This window comes from Trichosurus vulpecula, chromosome 4 (genome assembly GCF_011100635.1).
Source record: "Trichosurus vulpecula isolate mTriVul1 chromosome 4, mTriVul1.pri, whole genome shotgun sequence".
Taxonomy (NCBI): domain Eukaryota; kingdom Metazoa; phylum Chordata; class Mammalia; order Diprotodontia; family Phalangeridae; genus Trichosurus; species Trichosurus vulpecula.
Window position 1 is genome coordinate 217,169,062 of NC_050576.1, and position 15,957 is coordinate 217,185,018.

At 35.1% G+C, this 15,957-nt stretch overlaps 1 protein-coding gene across 2 annotated transcripts in view; it reads right to left on the reverse strand.

Annotated features, from left to right (window-relative positions):
- RPTOR (regulatory associated protein of MTOR complex 1) overlaps positions 1 to 15,957 on the reverse strand; it is a 547,756-nt gene that overhangs the window by 258,997 nt on the left and 272,802 nt on the right. For both annotated transcript variants that reach the window (XM_036753902.1, XM_036753901.1), the window contains exon 7: positions 10,497 to 10,556. In XM_036753902.1, coding sequence (XP_036609797.1) covers positions 10,497 to 10,556 — 60 coding nt within the window. The remainder of the gene's footprint in view (positions 1 to 10,496; positions 10,557 to 15,957) is intronic.

The window sequence follows — 15,957 nt, forward strand, 5'->3', positions numbered from 1 at the left end:
CTCATCTCTTCATTCTAGATTAATCTTTCTAAAGCAAAACTCTTTTATGATATAATAACAATTATGACATCATCCTTACCATGCCCTATACTCCCAATGAAGTAGTATGGTATAGTGGAAAAGTACGAGTAGGTGTTTGAAAAACCTGAGTTCAAATCTCACTTTAGAAACAGACTGGGCATCACTTAACTTCTTCCAGGCTTCGGTAAAATGAAAGGCTAGGATTCAGTGGCCTCTAAGGTACCTTTTAGCTCTAAATCTATGATCCAGTGGTAAAATCTTTGAGCTAAAGAAGACTAAGCCTTGTTCATCTGTGAATTTGATCAGTACCTGATACAGAGACTTGTACACATGGAAAATACCAAATGTTCCTTGAACGAGTCTGCTCTTCAATTTCAGGACAGGATATATCTCAAGAATCCTGAAGACAACAGCACCACTGCTGTTACATATGCAGATGTAGAGAGTAAATTCAAATAAGTGAATGGCAACTCATACAGAATGCTGCCCAATTAAATTGAGAAAATTGCTTATACTAAATGATGCAAAAGTATAACAATAACCTTCATGTAGCCACATGATGAAAGGCAGCAGTAGAATGCTAATTTCCCCTGTCCATAACACTGCCCCCTTAAATTTATTTTACCTGTTGTTATATGGGTTAATATCAAAATTTGTATGAATGAACTAAGCAATTATAATTGGAAACAGGAGGTAACTCCAAATGATGACAATCATTAAGTAATAACTTCTACTTATAAAACGCTTTTCTTCCCAACCACCCTGCATGACAAGCAGCATAAGTAATGTTAACCTTATTTTACAGATAAAGAAAAAGGGGCATTCAGAGCTTGTCACTAGCGCATGAAGATAGAGCTAGTGAATCTGAAGCTATGATACAAACCCAAATTATCTGACTCCAAGTCCAGTATCATACTGTTTTTCCTCACAAAGAAGATAAAGGAGTCAAACTATAAATATTTAGAGAAGGATAACACAAAAACATTTTTGAATGCATGTCAAAAGGGAATATTAAATTTTTTTTCGGCTGTATTCATATACTCTAAAGAGTATTTATGATCCTCTGTTTCACTATATTATTGTGTGTGTGTGTGTGTGTGTGTGTGTGTGTGTGTGTGTGAGAGAGAGAGAGAGAAAATTCCAAAAAAGAATTCTTTAAACCTACCAACTTATTTGTGGCCTAAAGGTGTAAAACCTATTTTTATTAATCATATTATCAATTTTTGTCTTAAAAAACATATACACAATGATGGAAAGAACAAGTCCCTAACCACTCCCCCTGCCCACAAAAATAAAAAAACCAAGAATGACTTCAAAGAAGAGAACCCAGGCACCACCAGCTCACCCTTTGGCTGAGGCTGAGAACCAGGAGGGATACCTTGCAAATTCCAAATTTTTCAATGAATGGATCTGTTTTGATATTTTTTTCTTCTTGTGTGTCTTCTTCTTGTCTTTAAAAATATCATTTGTTATATGGGATGATTCACTTGGAGAGACAAATGGGAAAATTTGATGAAGAAAAAAAATGGCATCAATAAACATATATATTAAAAAAAGACTGAGGGGCAGCTAGGTGGCACAGTGGAGGTAGCACCAACCCTGGAGTAAGGAGAATCTAAATCCAAATCCAGCCCCAGACACTTAGGAGCTGTGTGACCCTTAATTCCAACTGCCTCAAAAAAAAAAAAAAAAAAAGACTGCGTAGAACTAATCTATAAATCAATGACAACATAAGGGAACTCAGATTATTGGATCTGTTTGCAATTTTATATGTACATATATATATATATATAAAAAATAAAAACATACATATTTATATAGATGTGTTGTATTTTATAGTTGTATATGTAACTGCAGGATCAAAAACAAGTATGCTTTTTTAGTGTTGTTTTCTTCTCAACAGCTAATAAGACAGCTGCGGAAAAAAAGCTAAGTATTATGTTATCACGATAAAATTTTGTTGGAATGGGAGATGCTTCCCAGGTAAAACATGGATGTTAAAAAAAACTAACACAATTAAAAACTAGATGTAAAGAGTTTTTTTCCTTCTCTCAAAAATAATTTGGGTATTAGATTTTTTTCACTGAGAAAAGGGATTTTTCACACTTGAAAAGACTAAACTTCATTCAGCATTTCTGCCATTTATACTTATTTGCCATTTCAATGTGCTCTAAAACACAGTCATTTTTGTTAAAGTGTATGGTTATAGAAATGCCAATAATAGCATTAAGACAATAGAAAGAAATATAGGAAATAAAACTATCTTATTGACTGATGACATAATGTTAGAAAATTCCAAGGAACTTCATAGAAAATCCTAGGAAATCAGCAAAGATACTCATTGAGACAGTTAATATCTTGAACAAAGTTGAAGGCAACAAAATAGATCCACAAAAATCAGCAGCATTTCTGCTTAATAAAAAAAATCAAAGATGCAGTAATAGAAATAATAGTAGCCTCATTACCAAAAAAACTACAAGATGAATAATATATTTGGTGGTAACTCTACTAATGAACACAAAATATGATTTAGCTTCCATTTTAAAGTGCCCCTTATGCAAGCAAAAAAAGAAAGAGCAGAATGAGTTTCAGAAGGGGATACCTCCAAGCAAAGCAGTGTTGCTACTGTACTGTTCAATTTACTATGTGCTTAAAAAAAACAAAACAAAAGCTGTACATAAAAGAGAATCATGGTTTCATACTTGGTTATCATTTGCTGTTCTTCAGATTATGGAAATATTCTTATGTTTTGATGTATAGGTTCATAAGTAAAAACAAAACAAAGTGGGCAAAAAAAGAAAATCCTAGGGAATCAGAGTAGATTGATACCCAGGTAGGTGAGAAAATTAATAACTTCAGGAAAGTTATAGGTTACAGTACTTATAGGCATTACTAGAAAGGGAAATCCTATAACTGCAAAATTGATAAAAATATCTGGAAATCAATCAAATGAAGCACATTAAATATTGGTATATATTCAATTACAAAGTGATCCTTAAGGAAATAAAGAATTTGGTGCTCATGGATAGGCCATGCAGATGTGATAAAGGTGACAATACTGATAAAGTTAATTTACAGTTTTAATGCTCTGAAAATCAAACTATCAAAAGGATACTTTACAGAATTCAGAAAAATAATGATAAAATTCGTTGGGAAGAATAAAAGCTCTAGACTTTCAAGGGAAATAATGAAAAAAGGTAGGGATGAAGGCAAATAACACTTCCAAACCTCAAAATACTTTTTTATTGATTATAGAATAGATGGACAGACTAGACTAGACAAGGGAAAATCAGAAATAATGGAACTTAATAAACAAGTGGTCAATGAACTTGAGAATTCAAAAAGCTAAAAAAAAAACTAGCTCTGGGGAAAAAATGAAAAACAGTCTGATAAAATTAAGCTTAGATCAACTTATTACATTATAATCCTCAATATATTCAAAATAGATACATGCTCTGAATATAATAAAAATAAATATAAATAGCAAACATAAATATATGCTTTGGTAGGATAATTCCCAAATATTTTATGCATTTTTGTGGTTGTTTGAAATGCTACATGACCACTGTAGCTTATTGACAAAAGTTGATTTAGAGAATTTAATTTTTTTCTTTTCTAAGTTCCAAACTGAGATTTAACTGCCAGATAAAAAGCTTAATGAAAAGCACAAATAATAAATTAATAATAAAATAATTAGAAGAGAAATAGATTATATTCTTTTTGGAGGGTTTATTTTTTTTTGGAGGGGGGAAGGCAGAGCAATTGGGGTTAAGTGACTTGCCCAGGGTCACACAGCTAGTGTGTCAAATGTCTGAGGCCAGATTTGAACTCAGGTCCTCCTGACTCCAGGGCTGGTGCTCTATTCACTGTGCCACCTAGCTGCCCCTAGATTATATTCTGAATCAAACAAGGCATAGAAGCTATTACAAAAGGTAAAAATAGTTCATTTTGATAATATGAATCTTTTAACAGCTATTGCCCAAATTAAATTAAAACATACAAGATAAGAAGAATAGTGATCCAATTAGGAAAAAAAAATTCTTTTATCAAATTTCTCATGCATGCAACTAGAAAATAAGATACACAGGCAATGCGGCGTGGAAATTTATCTTGTCCTACAAGAAAGAAAGGGAAAAGGGGATGGGAGGGGAGTGGGGTGACAGAAGGGAGGGCTGATTGGGGAACAGGGCAACCAAAATATACGCCATCTGGGCATGGGGGGGAGGGTAGAAATGGGGAGAAAATTTGTAATTCAAACTCTTGTGAAAATGAATGCTGAAAACTAAATATATTAAATAAAAAAAATTTAAAAAAACTGGAGAAATAACAAAAAAAGAGTTTGGTATGAAAGATATACAGAAAACTAGCTGATAAATACATAAAAGACCAAAAGCCACTCCTCAGAAGAGAACTCATCAAAGGATATGAAGAAATAATTCTCAAAAGAAGACTGACAAATTAGTAGCAACTATACGAAAGAATATTCCAAATCACTAAGAAGATAAATACGATTCAAGACAACCCTGGTGTTTCACGTCATACTCAGACAACTGGCAATAATGGCAACAGATAGGAACAATCTATGTCGGAGGAGTTATGGGAAGGTAGGCAAACTAGTGAATTGTTAATGAAGCTGTGAATCAGAACGGCTATTCTGGACATTCGTTTCTAATTATGCAAACAAATTGCCTAAAATATTCATATCCTCAGAACCAGTTATTCCACTATTAGGTACAATCCCCAAGGAGGTACATATACTATAGATGTCAAATTATTTATAGAAGCACTTTTCATGTTAGCAAACAACTAAAAGCAAAGTAGAAGTCCATCAACTGGGGAATGGCTAAAGAAACTGTGGTACATGAATGTAACATAATATTAATGGGCTATAAGAAATGACAACTATGATGATTACAGGGAAGCATGGAAAAACTTACAAAATGACTACAGCAACATAACAGAAACAACATTAACCACAAAACAATGGAAAGGGAATGATGAAAAATAACAAAGAACAAGCATGGACTCAAACAAGAGTAATTAGAAGAAACCTCTCCCCAGTCTTCCTGCAGAGGTGCAATATCAATGAACATGAAACAGTACATGTATTTTCAGATTTTTTCAATTATTGATTGGTATTGCTGTTTTTCCTCTCTCTTCTTTCTCTTAAAAAAATTCATCAATAAAAGCTTTTTTATAAGTTCATGTAATTTCACTTTAACTGAAGGGGGAGCATGGGCAGGGACAGATACAGAGTGAAATGTAGACGATGTAAGAAAAGATCAGTAAAAAACAAAACTTTTCATATGGCAGTTAAATTTCAGTTTGGGAACTAGAAAAGAAAAAAATTAAATTAAATTCTCTAAATCAACTTTTGTCAAGTAATAAGGTACAGTGGTCATTAACATTTGCATAAAATGCATAAAATATTTGGGAATCATCCTACCAAAGCATATTAAATACTTATGTAGATTTAACTACAAAATGCTCCTTAAAGAAATAATCACTCAAATAGCTGAAGGAATATTTTGTGCTCAAGACTGAGCTGTGACAATAAAACAAAAATGATTAAGTTATCAAAGTTAATTTAGAGATTTAACATACTACTAATCAAACTATAGATGAATACTTTATAAATATTATATTCATTTGGAGGAACAAAATATTTAGACTGTCAAAGGAAATCATAAAAAAATAAGAATAAAATGAACACCAAATTAGATTTAAAACTATATCATAAAGCAGAAATGATAAATTTGGAAACAATGGACAACGTATATATTCTAACTTGCTTGGCTAAAGAAATAGAAGGTGGTTTTACTAGAGGACTTAGAGAAACATTTCAGTAACCAACTGTATTGTCTACTCTAATTTAAAATAATGCATCTCAAATTTTTACCCTCTTTCAAATAGCCACCAAATAAACTTCCTGTCCTCATTCCACTGCCTAGAAATTAGTTCTAGATAGTGGTCAGAAGTCCAGGATCTAGGATCTCCCCAGATTAATTCTGACAACAAGCCTTTCTGAAAGGCAGCAATCCCTGAAATCTGAATCATCTTTTTAAACTACTTACTCTGACTTAGGTACACTTTGTTCTAGAAGACAGTGGCATTGCTTGGACTGAATAAAAGAAGAATCCTTGTAAAACCCATTACTTTCTTACCCTGAAGTCTTTAACTACAAAACAGAAAGTCTTTGAAAACATACAGCACAGTACCAAGTATTCTTACTGGGCCTACAGGAGAAGTGCTTGTTTGTTAGGTGATGAAATGTGAGGACAGAACAGTATTTTTAAAAAGTCATTCATGTTCCCAATCAAGATGCCCTTTGAAGACTTCATACTTTACAAATATTGAACAATAGTTTGCCTGAAAAGTTCTAAATGGAATTTTAGTGGTATGAAAAAAAAACCCAAGTAACTAATTTTAATACAGAAGAAAATGAAGGAGGATTTACTATATCAAATCAATGCATAATAAAGATAATAAAATAGTACTCTAGCATTTTTATATCACTCTAAAAAGTACAAATTAAAAATATGAAGATGTTTCTTCAGCTTCAAGGATCTTAAAAACTTTCCTTAACATAGCATCTTTTCCTTTAAAGTCACTTCACTTCTCTGTGTCTCAGTTTCCTCATCTGAAAACTGATGGATTGGACTACAAAATGTTCTCTAGTTCCTCCAGGTTCAAGATTCTGTGGTCCTTATGATCCTACACCAGGTACAGCAGAGTGAGCTTTGGACTTAGTTCTGACAGAACAGAGCCTGAGGAGACTATGAAATCATCTAAATAGATTAGGTTAAGCAGGCAAAAGGATCATTTATTATATTCTTGTTAGTTTGTAATTTTTTTTCTAATTCTCACTGATTAAGTTATATCCATCCTCTAGCACAGTGACTTGTAGATAATAAGTGCTTAATATTTCATGAATGAAAAAAATGAATAAACATAACTAAATTTTATTTAGCTTTGGTAGTGTTATAAACACACAATTGTCAGAACTGTTTTCGTGGTATTTCTGGAACCCATTACTTAATACGAGTTAGCCAGATGGTTGTCATTGTGGCCAATAGCAGGCACCAACTCAAACCTAATGGCAACAAAATGAAGAGGAATGTCTCCAAGGAGGTAATTTTAAAATTCTAACTGAGATTTGCCTTAAACCTGACAAAGTCTAAGTAGCCTAAGAAAACTAATCACACTTAATTTCAGTTTTTTAATTCCCAGAACTAACTCTGATCATGACCCCCTTATAATCATGACCATGAACCTTCCTATCTCATTGAGTGTCACTAGTAAGCATTCCTATGTCGCAGTAACTGTGCTAAGTGCTGTGAATCCAAAGTAAGGCAAAAAAGTCCCTGCTCTCAAAGAACTCACAGTCTAATGGGGGAGACAATATGCAAACAGCTGTGTACAAAAAAGCCAGATACACTGGAGATAAACAGCAAAATGAAGACACTAGCCTTAAGGATTTGAAAAGATTCTTATAGAAAGTGGGATTTTCACTGGGACTTGATGGAAGCCAAGAGGCAAAGAGGAAGGAGGGAATTAGAGCCAGTGAAAATGCAGAGTTGGGAGACAGAATGTTGAACAGGAAGGAGGCCACTGTCAGTCACTGGATGGCAGAGCATGTGGAGGAGAGTAAGGTGTAATAAGACTGGAAAGCCTCTTGCACGTTGTGACACTATCAGTGAAGAGATGGAGAGGAAGAGAAAAAGAAAGGATGGAGAAGAGGTAGTGGTGGAAAAAATTAAGCAGAATAGGAAAGGATGGATGACAGGGACAAAGGAACAAAAGGGGGAACTAAGGCACTAATTGTCCTCATATTATCCACAGGCATTAAAGAGGGGTAGGTTGAATTTAGCCTCTTAGGGAAGGGAGTGGCATGTGACCTGATCCTGGTACCACCAATCAAGCTGTATGGATAGACATAATGGCCAAAAACCATAAAGTTGAACTAAACTCTCTAATGAACATTTAAATAACTCTTTTGCTCTGTAGCAAGATCTAGTATACAAATATAGTTGCAGGGGAAGGACTTCAGTATAACACAACCAGAATTAGGTTACGTAAACTCTTGCTCTATTCAACTTGGAAAGTATGTGGTTGGAGGGAAGGAGTAATGACAAACACATAGATGGAATAATACAAAATGATAAATATTCAGTGAATTTGGGAAAAATAAGGTGTTCATAAAAAGTTAAAGAGGGAAAAGATCTAAGTTGACTGGATTGGGGGACACAAGGAAGGGCTCGGAAAATTTTTCAAGGAAATGGTACTTTTTGGCTTGGGCCTTGAATAATAGGCAAGGGAGTCTGAACCAGGGAGCCTATTTGGATTTTCAGATATTCCATGAATTCGTCATGCCCATGTCCTTTCTGTGCCAGGTCCTATACCACAACACTTCTTCCCTATTGCAATCATTCCTTTCTTTTAAGACCAAAGTCTAATAGAATTTCCTGCAGGAAGCTTTTTCTGATTCCCCCTGCAAGAAAGTGCTATTTCCCATCCCACGTGTCTTCATGGCATTCTGTATCACATCATGCTTTGCCCTCAACTGGGATTTAGACTTCAATAATTGACTTCATATCCACTGCTACTTCCTAACTGTGTGATCGAAGCCAAGTCACTAAACCTCTGGGCCACATTTCTCTAATCTATAAAGGGCGGGGATGATCTAGAAAACTCCATTCTAACTTTAATGTCTCTGATCCTACCTCTAGTAACTATGTTTGTCAAGAAGGTGAATGGGGAAGAAATCAGAGGGGTATACTGTGTACCACTGTCCCTTGGGTCATCATTCTCTGTAAATGTTGTATTAGGTTCAAGCTCTTTGAGGGAAGGGAAACTGTAATTTTCCACCTTTATATCTCAGCTACCTAGTTCAAAATAGGCACCTGATAATTTAAAGTGAATTGATGAAAAACATTTTAGACTTTCTGCACAAAAAACCTTTGGGGCTCAGACAGATTACAGGAATCAACTCGATTCTTCTCTCTTAAGGAGTTTGGAGGAGAGGGAACAATCACTTCTATAGCACCTACAAATTTGCCAGGCACTGTGCTAAGCACTTTATAAATACTATCTTCATCTTCACAACAATCCTTAGACGTAGATGCCATTACCCCCTTTTATACTTGAGGAACCTGAGATAAACTGAGGTTAAGTGTCTAGCCCAGAGTCACACAGCGGACAGGTATCTGAGGTATGATTAGAACTCAGGTTTTCCTGACTCTAGGTGCAGAGCCCCGCTCACTGAGCTACTTAGCCACTGCTAACAAATACCATCTCATCTGATCCTCACTGCAACTATGTGAGGCAGGTGTGATCACCTTCATTTGACAGAGCATGATGATGACATCATGATAAAATTATATTCTTCTCTCTATATACATTCACCCTTGCTGATTTCAGTATATTACCGCTGTTTCAACGCCACAAGTGATTCCCAAATCAATACATCTGTCCTGAATTCTAGTCCCACATTGTCAAGTGCTGGGTGAACATCATCTACTATAGCAGGTATCTATAGGTATCTTAAATTGAAAGTGTCTCGGTTTGGACTAATAATCTCATTTCCACAGCCTGCTCTTGGACCAAACTGAATTATTTTTGTTGAAAGTACCACCATCCTCTAATTTATATGGTTATATAAATTGAGCATATGATTTTAGACTCTTTCCCCTACCTCATTATTAAATTCTATCCCTAGAATGTGTAACATTCATCTTCTCTCTACTCCCCTAGTCAATGATCCAAAATCAGGACCTCTTATACTCTTGGCTGGATTACAGTCATGGGCTATTAAATTAGTCTATGCCAGTTATCTTCCTGCTTCTACTCTTTCTGTTTTCCTATAAATTCTCAACATGACTTTTTACCCATACTTACTTCACATTACTTCTCTTTTATAAACTCTCACATTATTATTTTCATGTCAGAGGAAGCAGAAAATGTCTATCAGTATAGAGGTCTTCATGTTAGAAAAATGTACAGAAATGGATTTTTTCTACTGCCTTAATTTTGAGTGAGGTTATGTCTGCAGAGGATGGAGGGCTGGCCTCAGAGCCAGGAAAACATGACATAGGCTAGCTGTGTGACATGGGGCAATGCACTGAATTTGTGAGGGCGCCAGTTAATTACCTAAGGATATAAGTGGCAGAGAATCTGCTCTCTTAGACTGGTAAATAGAGTTTCCTTATCTGAAAGTTCTGTATATTAATGAAATCACAGCCCCAGGCCCAATCCCTTCTCTTCATCCTAAATTATTCTGAGAGTAAACACTGACACTTCACAAAAGCTGACCTTAATAAGTGTAAAAAGAACAGGAGAGCACAGGCAGATGAAGGAGAAACAACCCCACATCAGCAGAAAAAAAAATCCTACAAATCAAATAAGAAACAATAGTAAATAACTTCCCACTTGTCTTGAAAATCAAAGTTGTTCAAGTATATTAAAATTTTGCTTACTTCTCTATTAAATCCAGTGTGACTCCAGGCACCAGACTGACACACTTCTGCATGCAAAACCTGTAGAAGAGAAAAGAAAACAAAATCACAATATCTGAATATTAAGCTTGGAGAAAGCAACAGTATTGTGGAAAAAATAAAGAATTAGGGGTATTTGCAACTAACTACTCCGAGGTAGTACAACAGAAAAATGATTGCAAAGTTGGGAAAACCTGGGTTGAAATAAACAACAAGCATATATTAAAAACCTACTATATATCCAGCTCAACTCCTGTTTCAGCCATTAGGTCAATTAAGACATTGGGAAAGATGTTTAGGCTTTCCGTGAAAACTGCACAAGTGTGAAAAAAGCTTTTTTTCAAGAATGCCTCCCACATCAGTCAAATGACATGTCTGCACTTTTGCCTCTAATTTCCTCCCATCTTTCTCCCTCTAGTTCCACAAAAAAGGGGAACTGTTTAAAAAAAATCATATACAACTCTCTTCATCTACCTATTATTGAATTCATATCAAGCTTTTCACTGGCTAAGTGTCAAGCAGAGAATTTGGAGCCATGTATTGTAGAGTCCCTGGGGAGGAGCACCAAGATACTAAACGTGAGTGTGTGTGTGTGCATGTGTGTAAAAGAGAGAGAGAGAGAGAGAAACCATGTGGGCACTTTGAGTTTCTCTTAAGAAATATAGAAACAAAAGATAGGAATAAAATTTATTTAAAATGAGAGTAAAAAGAAAGTGTATTGTGAGTGTTGAGGGAAGGAGATAGTGAATGACCCTAAGAGAGTGAAAAGGGAAGTTATGTATGGGAATAGACAAAAAAATGTGAACGCAAGTTATATCTTACTAATGTTCATTAAATCACAGAAATGAGAACTAAAAATGACTTATTAGCTACTACCAAAAGCTTCCATCAGTAACCATTAAAAACATTTCTTAATACATAACTTGTGTGTTACGCCCTAAGCTAAGAAGTATTATTTCTTCTAGGGCCACTAACCACAGAATAACATGAAAATGAGGGCCAAAACATAAATAAAAGTCAATTAGTTCTCTTTCTTTTGTAGCGAAGTATTAAAAATTCAATCGCCAGCTTTCAGAATTAAGAACACAAAACATTATATGATTCAATAAACGGACAGGGATATTCACAAAGAAAAGATACACAATTGCAAGGGATAAGAGAGGATGCTTCGTGAAGACAGGAAGAGACAGGAAAAGGTTCACAGGGTTCTGAGCTTTGTCAAAATAACTCTTACAGTATCAGAAGTCTCACTAGTTGACTTCATCAGATATTCATGGGTTCAATTAGCAGTACCTCAATACAGATGACTCTATATAACCACTTCTAGTTTCTCTCCTGAGCCTACCACCAATATGTTGAATTGCATGTTCTGTATGTAGGCATAAGATCACAGATCTAGAGGCCTAGAGCTACAAAGGATGCCAGAACTTATCAAGCAGAACTCTAATAAATTAGAAGAAAGGATGTGACTTTCTAAGGTCACATAGGTAGTAACAGAGATGGAATTTAAACTTCTAAGTTCAAATGACTTTCAAGTTAAACATTTTCTTTATTCCATTAGGCTGATTAAAAAATGAATTCAACTTTCCTCCCAAATCTACCACTGATCCGAATATCTCTATCAATGATAGAGATATTGTCTTTTGTCAATGTCTTTTTTCTTTTTTGGTGAGAGCATCATTTTCAATTAGAAACCTTTGGTGTTGCCTTCCATGACTCCTCTCTCTCCTGCACAACTCACATATCTAGATTGTTCCCAAATTTTGTCATTTCTTTCTCTATAACATCTTCCACATGTGTGCCCTCCTCTATGCTTCCACTGCCTCCCTCCTAGTTGGAACAGTCTCCTATTTAGTCTCCCATACCAGGCGACTCCCCACCCTAATCCATCCTGTACGGAGCTGCCAGAATGACTTTGCAATGCACAAGTCTGCTCATGTCTTTCCTCCACTCCCTCAATAAACTCCAGTGACTCCTTATTTTATCCATAAGCTCAAATGTCATTGGCATTTAAAAATTTAAAAATTCAAAACCTAGCCCTTTTCTACTTTTTAAAACTACTTACAAATTTCTTCCCTACAATACAGCCCCTTGGGCTTACTTTTGATTCTGCATCCACAAATGACCTATCTCCTATCTCCAAGCCACACCACCAAATGCATATACTGTAGCACCTCTCTATTACCCAAGGCTGAAATATAAACTGTTTCATTTGGGAAATAAAGCTCTTCACAACCAGGATCCAACCCACCTTTTTACACACACACTATGGTCTAGCCAAAATGGTTTTGCTATTCCCCATACACAAATTATGAATTCATATGAATTTAGATGCAGTGTCAGTTTACTATCAGTATTGGCATGATGTTTATGATTTTGCAGATAATATAATCACCTTGTTTAGCATTAAAATAAGCAAGGAGGTATAAGCATACAACAGAATAGAAGAATATTATAAGACTGGTTTTATATGTAAAGAGTTTATACACTAGGCAGCTAAATTCCTTGAGAAAATTAGTTGCTGAGTCTCCATGAACTGTTTTCTGATGTAAGACAAGGGATTTATGTGCAAGTTACAAATGGCAGATGGCACCCAGACTTGTCATGGATATAGAGTTTAACTCTATTCCTGATAATGTAATTTTACATTTTTGTTTTATCTTACAACATGAATGGAATTCCAGCTTTTTAAATACTCACTTGGTAGGTAGTAAGTTTTGTTCCAGCATTTGCACCAGATGTCTTTCTCATTTATAACAAATTATTTGTTTTTTTCTTTCTTACCCATTATGTTTTTTGTTTTATTGCACTATTTAAACAATTCACATTTAAAGTTATGATTGTTAGGCTTGTTACACCCTCCATTTTTACTTTTTGGTCTCCTTTTTCATTTAAATCAGCATTTTATTCCTGTGATAAATTTTTGCTTACATTACTCTGACAGTAGTCTATTCCCACAGGTTCCTCCACTACCATTTGCCTACTGACTAGGGAGTGGCTAAACAAATATGTGACTGTAATGCAATGATATTATTGTGTTTTAATAAATGATAAGCAATGATAAATGCAACGATGTAAATGTGGAGGTCAGAGAGAATCACTGTATTCAATTTACATTTAAAACTGAATTAAAAGTACATCATTTGGGGTTCATAGTAGAAGGTATCTTCCTAATCTGCATATTTTAAGTAGCCGCACTTTTCAATGCACAGAAAAGCTTATAGGCCAGAAACCAGGGTAAGACACAAATTAAGTTCAGCCATCTGCAATCAAAAGGAATGAGCTTCATCTCACCTGAACCGTCATCAAGGCTATCTGCTATCTACTATAATAATTAAACAGAAAAAGTAGCTACATTGGCTTTCATATGAACAGAATTGGGACTATGAGGCCTATGTAGAGAGGATGAGTTAAACCCTTTCATTTTACAGAAGAGCAAACTGTGGGTGAGATAGGTTGAGTGACATCCCAATGGTCACACTGTTAGGAAATGTCTAAGGTAGGATTTGAATTCTGGTCCTGTTGACTCTAAAACCAGCATTCTATCCACCACTGGAAATAACTCAAGGTAGAAGACCTGTTTGAACAAATTTTAGTGGTTGAATGTTCTGACCATGTTTGCAAAGGCACAAGAAACTAAATTTTAAAATGAAGTTTCTTTCTTTTCTTACTTTGGGCCATACTGGTAATTACTAATGGCTCTGAAATTGCTTCAATGTGATAGCACTGAATTGTAATAAGCCTGAAAGAATCAGGAAAGAAACCAGTGCCATGTACTGAAAATAAAGTTATTTTCACACCCAAAAAAATCATAACTAATACCACTATAGGGAGAAATGAAAATAAACAAAGAAACCAGTGAACTTCCAACTGAGTTTCATCAAATACTGACATTGTATTTTTTTCTCTGCATCATAAGAGCTTTTTAGATCAAAGGCTTTATAGTATATCCAAAACCCCTACTCATCCATGACAACTTCAAATTCTCCAGCCTCTAAACAAAATCAAAATATAAAATACTTGAGCTTAACAAATCCCCAGTAGTTCGGGATATGATTGCCTTATAGCTTGGCAAAGATCCAAACTCTCCAATGAAGATGAATTTGGAGAGCGGAGGACCAATCTGCTGAAAAAAGGGGGATGTACCCCAAACAAAATATATATACTTAGAACCCTGGAAAGAGTATATATTTGTATCCCTACAGTATATATTTGTAACCTCCCCAGTGTCACTATGACATGGTGTTTCCATTTTCCACATCATAGTACTGCTGAACATTGGCAAAAGCTACAAGCACTTGGGACTTAGTTATATGGTTCTACAGATGGAAGACAGTGCCAAATAGTTGATTTGGAATAAATTCCAACAAATGCATCTGTTTACTTTACACAAGGCAGCCGGGGCCTCATTTATCCTAGTCTCAATTGCTGGATGTTGTCCTGACATATAAAGAAAAAAGCTAGATTTATAAAAATGTGCATAGTATTTCAAATTTATAAGGTGCCAACACTTTTAGTTCGTGTCCCTTGGCATAGCCACTGTAGCCACACAAGTTTCCTCTTGCATCATGGCATAATGGAATGAATGCTGCACTCAAGGAATCAAGAAATCTGGATACAAATCTTGTCTAAGACGACAAGTCGCTTAACTTCTCAGAGGATCTGATCAGTCAGCTATTGAAATAGAAAGATACTACTTCCATTACCTACCTCACAGGGCTGTTAAAAAAAAAAAGCAGAATAAAAACTTAAAATAACTATACAAATGTGAATTGTTAATAACTTGAAGAGTTATGCCTGCCCCAATAATCAGAGGTTTCACATTAGTACCAGTACACAGTTAACATATATTACCATGTTCATATTGGCTCAGAAAATCCATCTACAACACAGCCTAATAAGGTGTTAGTCTAACAAGTTCTAATACATATAATAAAGGCAGGAAGAAGATGTAACAACACTGACTTCCCTAACATTTACAATAAAAATGACCACTTCAAAAGAGTTGACCCTTTTAAAAAAGACAAGCCTATGATGTACTTATAGAGAAGCAGTACTTATACATGACATGGTCCACTTTCAAGTATCATTTTAGAACCAGTCAGGCATCAAACTGATGTTACTGCAGACATCTAAAATCACTCTGTATCTAGTGGCTCTATGCCAAGTTCTCATTGTCCCTCCAAATGCAAGTTATAGAAGAAATCAGCTAATCCAAGTTCTTGCCTAGCTGGAAAGAATTTTAAACAGAACTGGAAGCCAAGATAAGCCCTGAAGTATCATAGTTCCTTCTGTAATCAAAAGATACAAACAAAAAACCCTCTAGTGCATTTCACAGATTTTATTTGAATAATGTAGAAATTAATTTCTCTTTCGTTTCTAGTCCACAGGGTTTATCCCTATAAAGAAACGTTCCTTGAAACTGGGAGGATAGTCCAAAAGT